The sequence below is a fragment of the Zootermopsis nevadensis genome, unplaced genomic scaffold (assembly GCF_977971745.1).
Source record: "Zootermopsis nevadensis isolate Lab colony 2312 unplaced genomic scaffold, Znev_1.0 Znev_ptg000061l, whole genome shotgun sequence".
Lineage (NCBI taxonomy): Eukaryota > Metazoa > Arthropoda > Insecta > Blattodea > Termopsidae > Zootermopsis > Zootermopsis nevadensis.
The window spans coordinates 9,482,770-9,495,891 of NW_028259192.1; the positions used below are offsets into that span (position 1 = coordinate 9,482,770).

The 13,122-nt window shown below is 36.7% G+C and overlaps 1 protein-coding gene across 5 annotated transcripts in view; it reads left to right on the forward strand.

Annotated features, from left to right (window-relative positions):
• The window catches only part of fuss (SKI family transcriptional corepressor fussel), a 76,176-nt gene extending 63,500 nt beyond the window's left edge, over positions 1-12,676 (forward strand). For 2 of the 5 annotated variants that reach the window (XM_087340286.1, XM_087340284.1), the window contains 3 exons: positions 806-931; positions 8,713-8,805; positions 10,447-12,676. In XM_087340286.1, the coding sequence (XP_087196412.1) occupies positions 806-931; positions 8,713-8,805; positions 10,447-10,559 (332 nt within the window). In that variant the 3' untranslated portion in view covers positions 10,560-12,676. The remainder of the gene's footprint in view (positions 1-805; positions 932-8,712; positions 8,806-10,446) is intronic. The other 3 variants (XR_015532540.1, XM_087340288.1, XM_087340287.1) reach the window with 3 other exon arrangements.
• The last annotated feature ends 446 nt before the right edge of the window (positions 12,677-13,122 follow it).

Here is a 13,122-nt window from a genome sequence, read left to right on the forward strand (position 1 = left end):
GCCTACCAGACTACTGCTCAATCATCAATAAGACAACCATCTTCGTGAGCTACTATCAGCGTCTCAAATATCACTTTGCTGCTTGACCTTAGTTTGTCTAGCGTCATCAAATAATTTGAAAAGTTATTACTGAATCATGAAAGAGTTTGGAAACTATAGTCATGGTTTATTTAAAGATTTCCAATAAAGTGACGGAGGAAAATCTTAAGCAGGGTATCCGTTAGCAAGGCCGAAATTAAAACCAAGTGCCTGTAGAGCGTTGCTGCCCGACTTCCTGACTTTCAACTGTCTTAGTTCTGAGTGCTAGACCGCGATATCTGGTAAAAGTATCAACTACTAAACATGCTAATGTGTGGTGAGATAGAAGACCCTAAGCTCCAAATTTGTTGTTTTCACGTGGACAACTTTCTTGTTTTGCCTTAGCCTTTCTCTGTTGCTCTGTGGTAACAATGCTGACATACTTCAACGTCTAGTAAGTTAGCTATTTACCTACACAGTGTATTTGGGTATTTCATTCTCAGTCAACTGCTTCCTGTCACGAAGACACGGTGCATTTTCCTAGAAGTATGAAGCGAATTGTTAAATATTATTTCTGCGAAGTTCAAATTTTAAGGATTAACCTTTCCTTATGATTTAATTTATTTTTACTATCATGTGTCTTATAGGTATAATAACATAACACAGCAGCGGTGAAAAATCATTCATTTTCATTGATGATGGGAATCTTATCGCAGTTGTTAATGTGAAGATATAATATACTTTTTATTATTAATGCAATTATAATGAAAATTCCTGCATTTTGCAGGCAAACAGGCTCACCAAGAAACCCAATCGTCTCCACAGGAGGGAAGAAGACTATGGACAGTGGCAAGGTTATCAGACAGAGCACTCTATCGGCAAGAAATGGCGAGGCATCTCCACATTATGCGAGGTATGGTAACAAGTTATTTTCCTACTTTTTTCTCTGAGTCTCATGGAAACAACGTCTTACGACAATAACTGAAAGTTATCAATTCCGTAATTTTAACTCCATGGAACGGAACTCTTGAGAAGCTAATAGTCGCTCAGCTAGTAAAAATTCAACCATCGGAGTCTGCTTTCTTGTTGTTAGAGGAAACTAAAACAACTTTAAAATATTTTAAGACAGACACATTGTCGCTGCATTGTCACAACTTATTTTTATTGTACAGATATAATAAATACTTGAAAACAAATTCGTAAGGTGGGCTATGTGGGATATACGTCGTGTTTAACTACAGGCTTGCTACATCCGGCAGCACTGTCTGGTTGAGTGGGCTAATTCTTGTAAAACGCAGCCCAGAAACAGTATCAGCTACATTAATCAGACTCTGGACAACGTACATGCAGAAAGTTGGTTCTACACTCCAGGGTGATTACAGAGCCCTTCGTTCGAGTAAGCCTCTGACATGTAAAGCAGATCTTGTTCAACAGAGCAAGTCCTCCATGGTATGCCACAGTTTGTAGCTACAGCTGCCAGTTCTGACTCAGATTTAACAGCTCCAACTACGAAATTCTGGAGCCACAGACTCATCATACAGCACCCCATCCCAGATAGACTAGAACGTCAGAAAATCTATGTTTCATTCGCGAAAAGCAGAAAGTGGAGAGAGAAATTAGATCATATGGATCTGATATATTGTAGATAGCTTCCGCTGCGAGGTCTCAGCGAAGAGTCTTGGTCCGCTCAAACACTGATGATTGGGGGATCTAATCTCAGTGTAGGCATAAATGTTATTTTAGCGTCTTTCAGTGCTGATTTATGAAGAAATCATGGCAAAAAGTAAAGTAAGAAGTCCTGCTGGACGTCTTATACGTCACAAAGAAAATAATAACTCACTTTAAGCTGAAGAGCAGCCAGGTAATGCGAGGATTTCACGGTCTTGAAGATGTAGATGTTGTTGTTCTTGGTTTTAACGCAATGTGAAGTCATAGGTAGATATAAATGTTTTGGGAAGTCATACTGTCTCCATCTTCAGGTCTGTAGAAGTTTATCAATGTGCATGAAAATTTTATCAAATAATCTACACCTGTCTTCTAATTATTAAAATTTCCATACCTTCAATTAAGTAGTTATGTTTAGGGTTAACAATCTAAGAGGCATATTCGAGACGATCCTAGTTCAAATACGGGTAGAATTACCGTATGCTCTGATTATTATTTTTTCAGTTTCTTCTCGCGAATAGTGTCTTGAAACAGTATAATCGCCTCATCAGAAATCCGGAACTACTCAACATCAAATATCGTCTTTTTATATTATTTTACGCAAACTATATAATCGTTGTTACTGAAACAGTGAAGATTTAAATAACCGAAGGACATAGAATACAGAAGTAACTCGATTTTGGGTATTGCAGAATCAAAACCTCATAAACTAAAAACTTAAAACGCAGTTGTTTGAGTTTATCCGATTCTTTTCAGGTACTCATAAGCGTGAGGAATCTCGTTTTAAATTTCGTACCCAGTACCATATTAAGATAAATGTAAGTCTAAACTCGCCATCGAATATTCTTCACAAAGCCCAACGCATTCCTTGAGGGCACAGTTAAAATTAGTTGAGCCCACAGACAAAACTTAATTTAAAGTTGTCATGGAACTTATTTTACGCCAGGTTCATATCCCCAACAGAGTGGGACGCGGTTTTAAATTGGAAAACCTTCTTTTATACATCGAGGTGTTTTCTTCTGCAGAACCGTTTGATGTGATATATCGAGTACTGCAAACAGCTACGTCATTAAATAGATACTGTGGTAATTAACAACTTGGAAATTAACGCTTTTCATGACGACCTATTCATTAACAAACATTTAACTGTGAATTCTACAGTATCAATAGCGTTATTCAGTTAACAAGCAAATACGTTCTAAAGACAGTACTGATTCACAGTGAAACTGTTAAGCTCAGTAGTTAATACCGTCACAGGGAGAATTAAAAAAACGGTTTAGGAGCGCGTGTGTCCCTGAGACCTGTTATAATTATAACTGTGATGCAGTAATTGGAAGCAACCACAGGTTCATTTAGCAGTCAGACAGACTGGCGGATCGAGCCAAGTGGGTAATAAGCTTATACAACTCGTACACTCAACTGAACCAACACGATTTCTCTCTGTTACTGTGTTCCGTGTTAAGGGAGAAAACTGTTCTCTCTGATTTACTGTACTTTCAGCCTGTTACACGTGCAGAACTCAAAACCCGCAATTCCGATCTCACTAAAAACAACTGACAGAAGCAATTAAATTGTGTTATTTAACATTTCAGTGGGTCTTCATAATCGTGTGATCCGGTCTGAGGGACCCAAAACTTAATGCAAATAAATAACACGAAATACAAAAAAAATAGTAGGATTTGGGGTTTTCACGGCGGTGAGTCTGAAAATGGCTGTCTTCTGGGTTGTAGCGACTACACGGCGCTACAACCCAGAAGATAGCCATCTACGAAACACTAATTTTCTGTATGAATTTGGTAGATATTATAGGTTACTAAATACTGTGTACAAAATTTTAGTTGGGAAATATTAAGGGAAAAACCACTTAGAAAACATAGGCGTAGACGGGATGATATTATTAAAATATATCATAAAGAAATAGTATGTGTAATGGATACGTGTGATTCAGGAGAAACCTTAGCGGCCGTCTGTTTTGTGCACGTTAATGGCCGTTCTAACTACATGAAGGGAGGGTAAACTTCTTGACTAGCTCAGTAGCTCTTAACTTCTCAAGGACTCCGTTCCATGAGTTAATTAACACGATTTTAAATTCCATATAGAACTACGGGAACTGTAACCACTTTGTAAATTTAAACTTGTCTCTTTCCTTACTTGTTTTATGTTCTGTTCACCGTTAACGTATTCTTTGATGTTTATATATATTATTATTTACTTCACTATTAAATTCCCCTTCAAGATTGACTGGGAATCCTAAAATAGTGCTTAAACATAATTTTATTTAAAAGTGTAACAAAGAAGCACGTAAAATTTAAAATTATTACGACAAAATTGTGTGGTTTATAGACTTTGCAAATATAATTTATTTACGTCGAGCATACTTTATGATTTAAATCAAACTACGAAGAACTGCATCATTAACAATTAATTATGACGGAATATCCTCATGTCTAATTGGTGTTGAAGCACACATTATATGGGTCCCAGTCAACTTCCTCATACTTAGCTGTATGTATAATAAGCAGAAATATTATTAAGTGTAATGGTGGTCAAACTTAAAATTTGAGTCGAAATCTAGATATTTGTTCATTGAAATGAGTTCTTTTTACTGTGTTTGTAATATTAAGAATCAGTAAAGGGCCACATTCTTACCAGAATACAGCAGCTGGTCGGACTAAATTTCTCGAAGGCCGTTGTTTGCCCAGTCCTGTTCTGGTATAATGGCTGCTATTTCTAGCATTGAGACGTGTTTGGTATTGGACTAGACTGTACTGAGGAGTGAGCTCTGTTCAGTAAAGAAGGAGCTTCGATGAGTTTCTTTTATACCATTTCGTGTCTGCTACAAATGACAGTCGTCTCAGATTAACGGATTCGTCTCCAGTCAATGTGAAATCTAGACGAAGCAATCGAATACAAGCCATGACCTTAGAAACTGGTGAAAGATTTTAATGGAATTTCGTGCAACCTCCTGTCTTCAATAGAATATCGTATCGAAATGGAAATACCAAAACACCGTATTAATTACGTCTAAAGAGCAAAAAGGTATATGCTTGTTCTTAGTATGTAAGGACATCGAATAAAAGGGTAATAATGAAGAGTTTCCGTTGTATTTAATAAAATCTGTGCACATAGTTTTGAAACTGTAACATACTTTTAAAACTTATTCTATAAAACGTCCGTCTGAACACTATTCATTAATATTCTCACGTCTTATTGGAAAAGTAGATTTATAACCTCTGCAGTTACAAATGGCAGTTAAAGAAGTACATAATTAAATAACTTTAACTTTCCGTGGTTTTGCGTTTAATGGAGTGTCTACATAATGCATTACTTTATAATCCACTGAATACTTCAATAAATCAAGATTCTCTCAACATAAAGTATCATAGCATATTTTGAATGTTGCATCAGTAACTCTAATTTGTGTTGCGTCTTCGTGAAAAAGCAGGAATTTACAACTCAGTAATCATTTCAAATATGATACCTTATTAAATATGATGATTTGAATAACTATAACAGTGGTAGATTAATAATGACAGGTTCACTGTTTTATATATCTTCTCCTTTACTGTACCTATTTTTCATTAATACCACAGTTCCGCAGTTAATCTCTCTCGTCTCTTCTTAATGTGTTTTTATTATTTTGAAAAAAATTCTATGATATTTATTTCAATTTCATGGTAGCTGTTTTCAGCAAACAAATAATGTAAAGAAATCTGTCAAAAATCAGTCACTTGATGATAGTAGGAAGGTCAACTATCGAAATGTTACAAATAATTTCGTAGAGCACAGTCATTCTTAAGATGCAAATACTCGCTTAGCTGATCAAGAAATTGCCGGAATTTTATGAGCCCCAAGGATTATTGCCCCGTTCAGCACATCCCACCACTGAACCCTATTTTGAACCAGCTGAATCCAGTTCACAATCTCATATACCAAATCTTCATAATCCACTTTAATATTAATACACCATAAGAGATAAGGGATTAAAAACATCGTGTCGCAGCTCACTTTACAACTCTTAAGTCTTGAAGTCTCTAACGATGGTACATAAAATATGTAAAACTATTAATTTTTATTAAATTATAAAATTATAAAACTACAATGTTTCGACTGCTGGATTATGCTTCCGTCTTCAGATAAAAAGTGGGAAAAGAATAGAGAGCCTATAAATTGGGCCCCCCGTGGTTTAGATATCATGAGACCTGGATTTTATAATTCATACGACTGACTAAGTCAGAAAGAATAACTGTACATAATTTACAGTTCGTTCCATGAATCTGCATATTCAAGGTCACGATTTTTCCTGTACTATTCTGTATAAAATCTATAAAATAATATATAATTGCTATTTTAAACAAGTGAGTGTATCGATGACACTACGTCCCTACGTTTGACTGTTCTTAAGACCACCAACATAGAAATAATCCGAGTCTGAGTTTGAACTGGATGAGTCTCAACGTGGTTCTGTAAATCGTAAATGGTTCTTTTCTCGCTTTTTCTTCCCACATTGTATGTTTTTCATTTCTGTTTTCTTTTTAAACACCTATTCCGACGGAAGTCTTCTTGCTTTACTTCGTTCGCCAAATCCTTTTCTTGTGCTCAAGAAAAAGCTTACAACACATTCCGATCTTCAGGTATATTCCGCTCACGTGAACGTTTTTGCAACAAGAAACTGAGTTTTGGAAATGACTGTCAAGTATTACAGTTATAACCGTTGTAACAATCAATATTCCCTATGAAATTCTTGAGTGTTTTATTATCATAATGATTGTCTATTAATATTAAAACCGTAACTATTCCTGAGACGCATCGAAAATAATGTAGAAGACTTAATGTATTTTAGTTACAAATGAACAGATTATTAAACAAATCTCGTTTTAAAAATCCTAGTGCAATGTAATTAATCATTTCAATAACGATTTAGACGAACGATTACACACTGGAACAGAAGACATGAAAACAGATAAATACAAAGACACTTTAAAATCTGAATAAAAACGAAACTTGCGTTACAACACAAGAAGAATATAAACTACATAAATGTTGAACAGTTAACCGGAAGTCACTTTATAAAAAGACAGTTCAAAAAATGAAGAAATAACAAAGAAACTACAAGCGTAGTTGAAGAATTAGAAAAATATATAGGTTATACAAGTTAAATTAAATAAAATTTTGGCTTATACAGAGAATGCAAGATACACGGATTCGTAAAACGACGTAAACTACGTTTGTTCCGGAAAGGCAAGGAGGTTTAGAAAGACCTAATAGAACACATTATATAAAGGTAGTTAAGCCTTTGAAACTAGCAGAATTCAGATATTTGGGATTTGCAGTAACAAACGAAAATTGCTTTCAGTAAAAAGGTCATATTAAATTCGAAGGATGTATACCGACAAAGACCTGTGGATATCTACGTGACAGCATTGATGTCAGTGTCTAATAAATAGAATACCAGAGTCGCTAGTTCCGCTTCTCGCCACACATGCATTATCCTTGTTTACGATATACCATTCACTTCAAAATAATTTTAGCCTCTCATACTCTCCCTAAAAACATAAATATTCAAACACATAAAGTGTAATTTTACGTTTAGATTCAATCTTGCGTGAAACTTTTTCTTTAAGAACAAAACGATTAGGAGAATATTTAGACGCAAGACAAAAAAATAACAGAAGTAGATATTAAATCTAGGTCCAAGTGAGACTGTAGGTTCTCACGCCGGTGAACATGTAATGACTGTCTTCTGGGTTGCAGCGCCATGTATTTGTTTTATTTAGTGTTCTGTCTGACGACAGGTCCATATGAACAGGATCCTTCCATCCTTTTCTCGGACTGGGACCTGTTCATATACGTTCTTGGCAGATGATCCAGAAGTGATTTACCATTGCCTTCTGTGTGTGAATGGAGTAATTGTTGGGATGCCACGGAGAAACCGGGGAAGCCCCCGGAGAAAAACTCCGTGTTGCCTAGACCACGGCCTTGCCCAACACAAGTTATAAATTCGGGCACCGCCGGGAATCGAACCCGAAACCCCAGGATTACAAGGCCAGCGTTCTAACCGCAAGCCTGGTAGAATTCTACCGATCAGGGAGACAATCAGGCCTAAACCGCATGAATGATTTGAGGTGTTAGTACTCTGCGTCTTGTGTGAGGCCAGAGCATTTTTGCCAATAAATTCCCATGTTCCGCCCTAGGAAAATTCCGAGATAACACCTTTGTACCTCGCACGCTACGAACGAAAAATTCCTGAAGCCTGACGCCGCGACTGCGATGTCAACAGATCGAGTAATTCTTCTATGTGCCTCCTGACTTCTGTGCCTCTCGGTTGCCATCGATACACACACAATGTTATTTTTATTGAACAGTCACAGGTGCAGGATATTCTTCGAAAAGTCGATTTATACTCTGTTTGTCAAAGAATAACCCATATTCTTTCATCTCCGTGTTCACAAAAGCCGGCCACCGGACTGTATCCTGAGTTAGATGCATTCAATTCGCTCCATTGATTCTTATCTCCCTAAGGTCCGTCTTAACGTTACCTAACTAGCTAACTAGCCACAAAGGAAAGCGTTAAAATAGTCAGGATGTCTTTTTCTGTCTTCTTTCGTAATTATTCTTTCACATTTATCCATCTAGTTGATCCTGTAGGATATGTAATTTGTGTATTTGTGAAATTGTCTTCAAGTGAAAGTAAAAAGAAAAAAGAAAAATCAAAACCGACTCTGCTTCCAGCTCTCGTTCATTGTCGCTGTATCAGAGCTGCTTTCTTGCTAATTTAAATTTGCAAAAATTTGAATTATATTTAATTATTTTTGGGTTCGATTCTTTATTATCCTGAAAACACTTGGCCACTTCTACTGGACGATTCCAAGATCTACTTACTTATATCAGAGCTTATTATATCCTTATTTCTTCGTTCAACAGATGATTATTTGTAAACGGAGAATTAGAAAATTCATGAGCGAGGTATAGAGCAGTAGTAAGTTTGTAGAGAATACGCCGAATACAAAGTTAATTTCTGTTCCGCAGAACTGGCAGCGCCGTCTGGAACTGAGCCGTGTTCTTACTTCAGTCTCGCAGAACCGCTACAAAATGTAGAGAGAAGACATGAGCGCCTCAGAGGTTTGTGTTTGTCAATACGTTTTGCAAACAGTACATTCCGCCATTAAGCCCTGCTTCCTAAATATCGCTGAAAAACTCCGCTGCATGTCTCTTCAAGAACAAACAAATTATTTCAGTGATACTATCTTGAACGTCTGTTACTCAACTGCCAAGAAATTCATAATCTTTTATAAAGCTTAAATATTTGTTACCGTGTTCCACTCTGCTCTGGGCTAATTGAACCCAGTACATACACTCACACGATATTTATTTTAGTCACTATTTTAATATTATTCTGCATGCCACGCGACCTCTTGACTTCGTCTTTTATGAATTTATCACCGCCCTCATGCCTACTGAATGCACTGTCTGAGTTCACCTTTTTCGTCATCCTAATAATCGAGGAACAAAAATTATGAGGTTCGTCAATGTGTTATTTTCTTCATCCTTCTATTACATCCTCTGTCTTAGGTCTGTCTTGTTCTCAATATATTGTCAAACATCCCCAAGATATGTTCTCCCGTGTGAGTGAGTGAGAGATAATATATAATTAAGTTGCAGGCGAATAATCCGTCAGGTCCGAGACCCCATATGACATTTCGTAGCACACCCTCCGATAAATCTCAAGCTGGACGACATCCCTTGCCGGCTGTCCTCACCGTTCTCAGCTACCCTCCACATCTGGAGTCCGTCTCCTCCATCTTAAACCTAACGCGCCTGAGAACAATTTAACATGGGACAGTAGCGTAGTGTTAGTTTGTCTGCATTCTGACAGCCCTTTAGCCCTGGCGTCATAACCCGGAAGAACAACATCGCCATCTTCACTGCCGTGAGAAACTCAAATCTTACGTTAAAAAACCTTTGTTACTCCCACGACACCGACAAACAGAAGTAGTTTACTTTAAGGGCTCCATGTACCATTTTTAGATAAGTACCAAGACCAGTCCTTATATAAGGTGAAAGGGTCAACTTAAAACGAACACAATATTTTAGTCGTAAAATCTGAAGGGAAGCGACCAAATGGGGAAAATTATTGAAGAATATTTTAAATAAATAAATAAAACGGGGGGGGGGGTGTCCCGCAGTAGCCGCACGGTCTGAGACGTTGGTTTTGTGCCTCTTGGTCGCAGGGACCGTGGGTTCGAATCCCACTCAAGCCATGGATGTTTGTCCGCGTTTTTCTGTGTTGTGCTGTCCTGTGTACAGGTAGAGGCCTTGCAACGGGCCGATCCCTCGTCCAAGGAGTCCTACCGAATGTCCATAGATCAAGCCACGAAAAGTTGGGGACCCGTAAAGAGTACCGGAAAATGTACAAACATTGTTAAACCGGAAAAAGAAGAAGAAAAAATGAAATAGGGTGTGAGTATATGCACTAAAGTCAACTAGCGGAGGACGTGGTCTTGTGGGAACATAGTAGTGAAAACTTTCGGGCTTTATAAAAAGCGGGAAATTCCTTGGACATCAGAGCCACTATCATCAGCTTCTAAATGAGTAATCAGTTCCTTGGAGTCAATATTACCATAATAATATCACTTAAGCCTTCTTCATACTTTACAGTTTGTATTATTTACCACAGATTACAATATTTTTAAGTTTATATTTACTGACGTACTTTTCACACTACACACACATCTGTAAATACGAGCTACTCGTGTGTTTCAGAAGCTCAGAGCGCGCTGCAGCAGTTATCGACCAAGATGGTGCTTGATTGCTCAACGTGCCACCAGCTGTACAACAACTCAGTCATTTCTTCTGAATCAAAACTTACGCCGTAGAACGTTTGGCGTCAAAGAGCTTTTCATCTTTTAGATAACTGGCTTGGACTGAGAATTAAATGACGCTTGCTGCTGAGTACTACCACGCGTTTCTTTATAATACCGAAATTAATGGTGGGCACTTTCCATTGTGCGAGGCATAAGAGTGTCTAATATACACGGTACGTCGACGGCAGGGTTCTACTCCCTCTTCAAGTTGATTGGTTGTCTGGTTTCCAACAGGTCTATTAATATCAGAGGTCAGGATCGAAACCCATGCCTTCTGAATAACTATATCCTTTTTTATTCAAAGGATTCCAAAAGATGGTTATCTTCTGGGTTGTAGAGCCGCGTAGTCTGGTAGTAGTTTACCATCGTTTCAGAGGTCATTTCTGCCTCTATCATCAGGGGGCGAAAGCTGGTAAACTATTACCGGACTACAAGGCTCTACAACCCAAAAGACAGCCATCTTCGGTCTCACTGCCATAAGAACCTCAAATCCTACTTAAAAGGATTCCAGGTTCGGTTGCAATAGCTGTCATTAAAATAGAGGCGGGGAGAAATATGTAGTGTTATGATAACCATTTACCCGGAGATTCACTTTTGGTAGAGAGTACTTATTAACAAACGATAATGGGCTGTTCTTAAGTAAAGGACACCTCAATATAGGTTTTAACTCGTTTTCCTACAAATCACATCTATTTAAATTTGACACTTCGATCAGGTGGTGATAATTTAAGAACGTATGTTCAAAACATGATGTTCGTTATTTTTAATCAACATATGAGAAATCTAGAAATTGCCCTTGGAATACAAATTCAGAAATAATGTTCATATTAAAACTTGTTATTCTAGTCAGTAGCGAGTGTTATTGCTGTGATTTACATTGTCAGCTGTGTTATTTACAATCACTCTGTCCATAAAGTAAGTTTCCGTGCTGCATAACATTGCAGCATAGTTGGCAGCATTATGTGTGTAAATATGGCTGCATCAACTTCAGTTTTGATGTACATAGAAACTTTTACCTAAATATTCGTCGATCTGGTCAGAGTGTTTTATGTGACTGTGGTTGTTTCATAAATAGAAATTAGATGCACGAAGTTTTGTAATTAAATGATCAGATCATATTTGAACAGTAAGACTCAAAAGCCAAGTAAATCAATGAAATATTTCAAGATATCACACATGAATTAGTTACGGAAACTGTGTTCCATATCATTGCGTTGTCAGCAGAACAGATTGTTAATTTTCGTTACTTTCATTTCAAGGCCCTAACATTTTATAAATGGTTTCACCGCATAGAAAAGCGTATCACCACCTAAAATGCACGCTTACTTTACTTTCAATTTATTTAATTATTAGATTTGATCTACAAAAAGTAAAAAAATAAAAACATTTTTCATATGTGTTTAGTGATTGATCACATAGTCTCATATTTCATAAGTAATTCTCATACAAGAATTCAAAACCGTTGTCTGAAATACAAAACATTGAATTAATAATTTAATTATAGCCATTTTACGTTGTTATTCGTTAAAAGCTTGGCAGCTGTTTTATAAAAGAATTACCGGAGTTTTGGAAATGCTAGCTATATGGAAAGTAACCTTAAAACAACAACGAGGGGTTGGCTATTCACTTATGCACATTGCAGATTATAAAATGCATGGAAGTAAATATTATGGAAATAAATGTTATATTCGGACGGATATGTTAGCTGAGATCTCTGGTTCTTACGTCTTTGAGTATGAAGACGGCAGTCTTCTAAATTGTTGCGCCGTGTAGTCTCTTAGAAGTTTACCGACGTTTCACAGGTGCTTGCTGCCTCCATTATCAGGGCAATGAATAAAGCCGCTCATTAACAACTGGTGCAAAAAATACAAATCTCGTTGAAGACTGTACAGTTAGATTAAACGGTTATAAACGTCCTTAATCTATGTATTTCAACACATTTATTTTGAGAGATAATGTTATTACAGGTGAACGCCAAACTTGACCATAGGCTGGACATAATTCCAAATCATAGCACAATATGTTAACCTCGCCCACATGTAAATATTTACAGATGTTACATAATGAATGAGAATATTGTAAATTAAATATTATATAGAAATAAAAACTAGATTAGGGTGTGAGCTGAATCATCGTTTTCATTCACAAATCATCAATATCCAAGTCCTTAATTAAAAGAATAATATATAAATGTTGTTAAATATACTGCAATAAACTGAATTTTTTAAATCTTGGACAGTATGAAGCTAAGTACAAAGTACTAAGTACTAAGTTATAAGTACGTATACGTTTTAGATAATTCAACTAAAACGTTCTTTTACACATTCTAGTTGTGTATAATTTCTGACCAAGTTTTTAAAAGCTAAGGTGTGCTGATAAAATTAAACTACACATTTCTTTGTTTTCTTCTTCTTCTGCTTCAAATATATAGGCCATTGGCCCGTTTCCGACTTCAATAGAATGCATCCTCCCATCTAGGTATAGTTCGTTCGATATTTCGGTATCCTCTGGGTTTATGATTTAGTAATATTTTTGGAAGTCTGTCTGTTGATATTCTTAATATATGTTTACACCA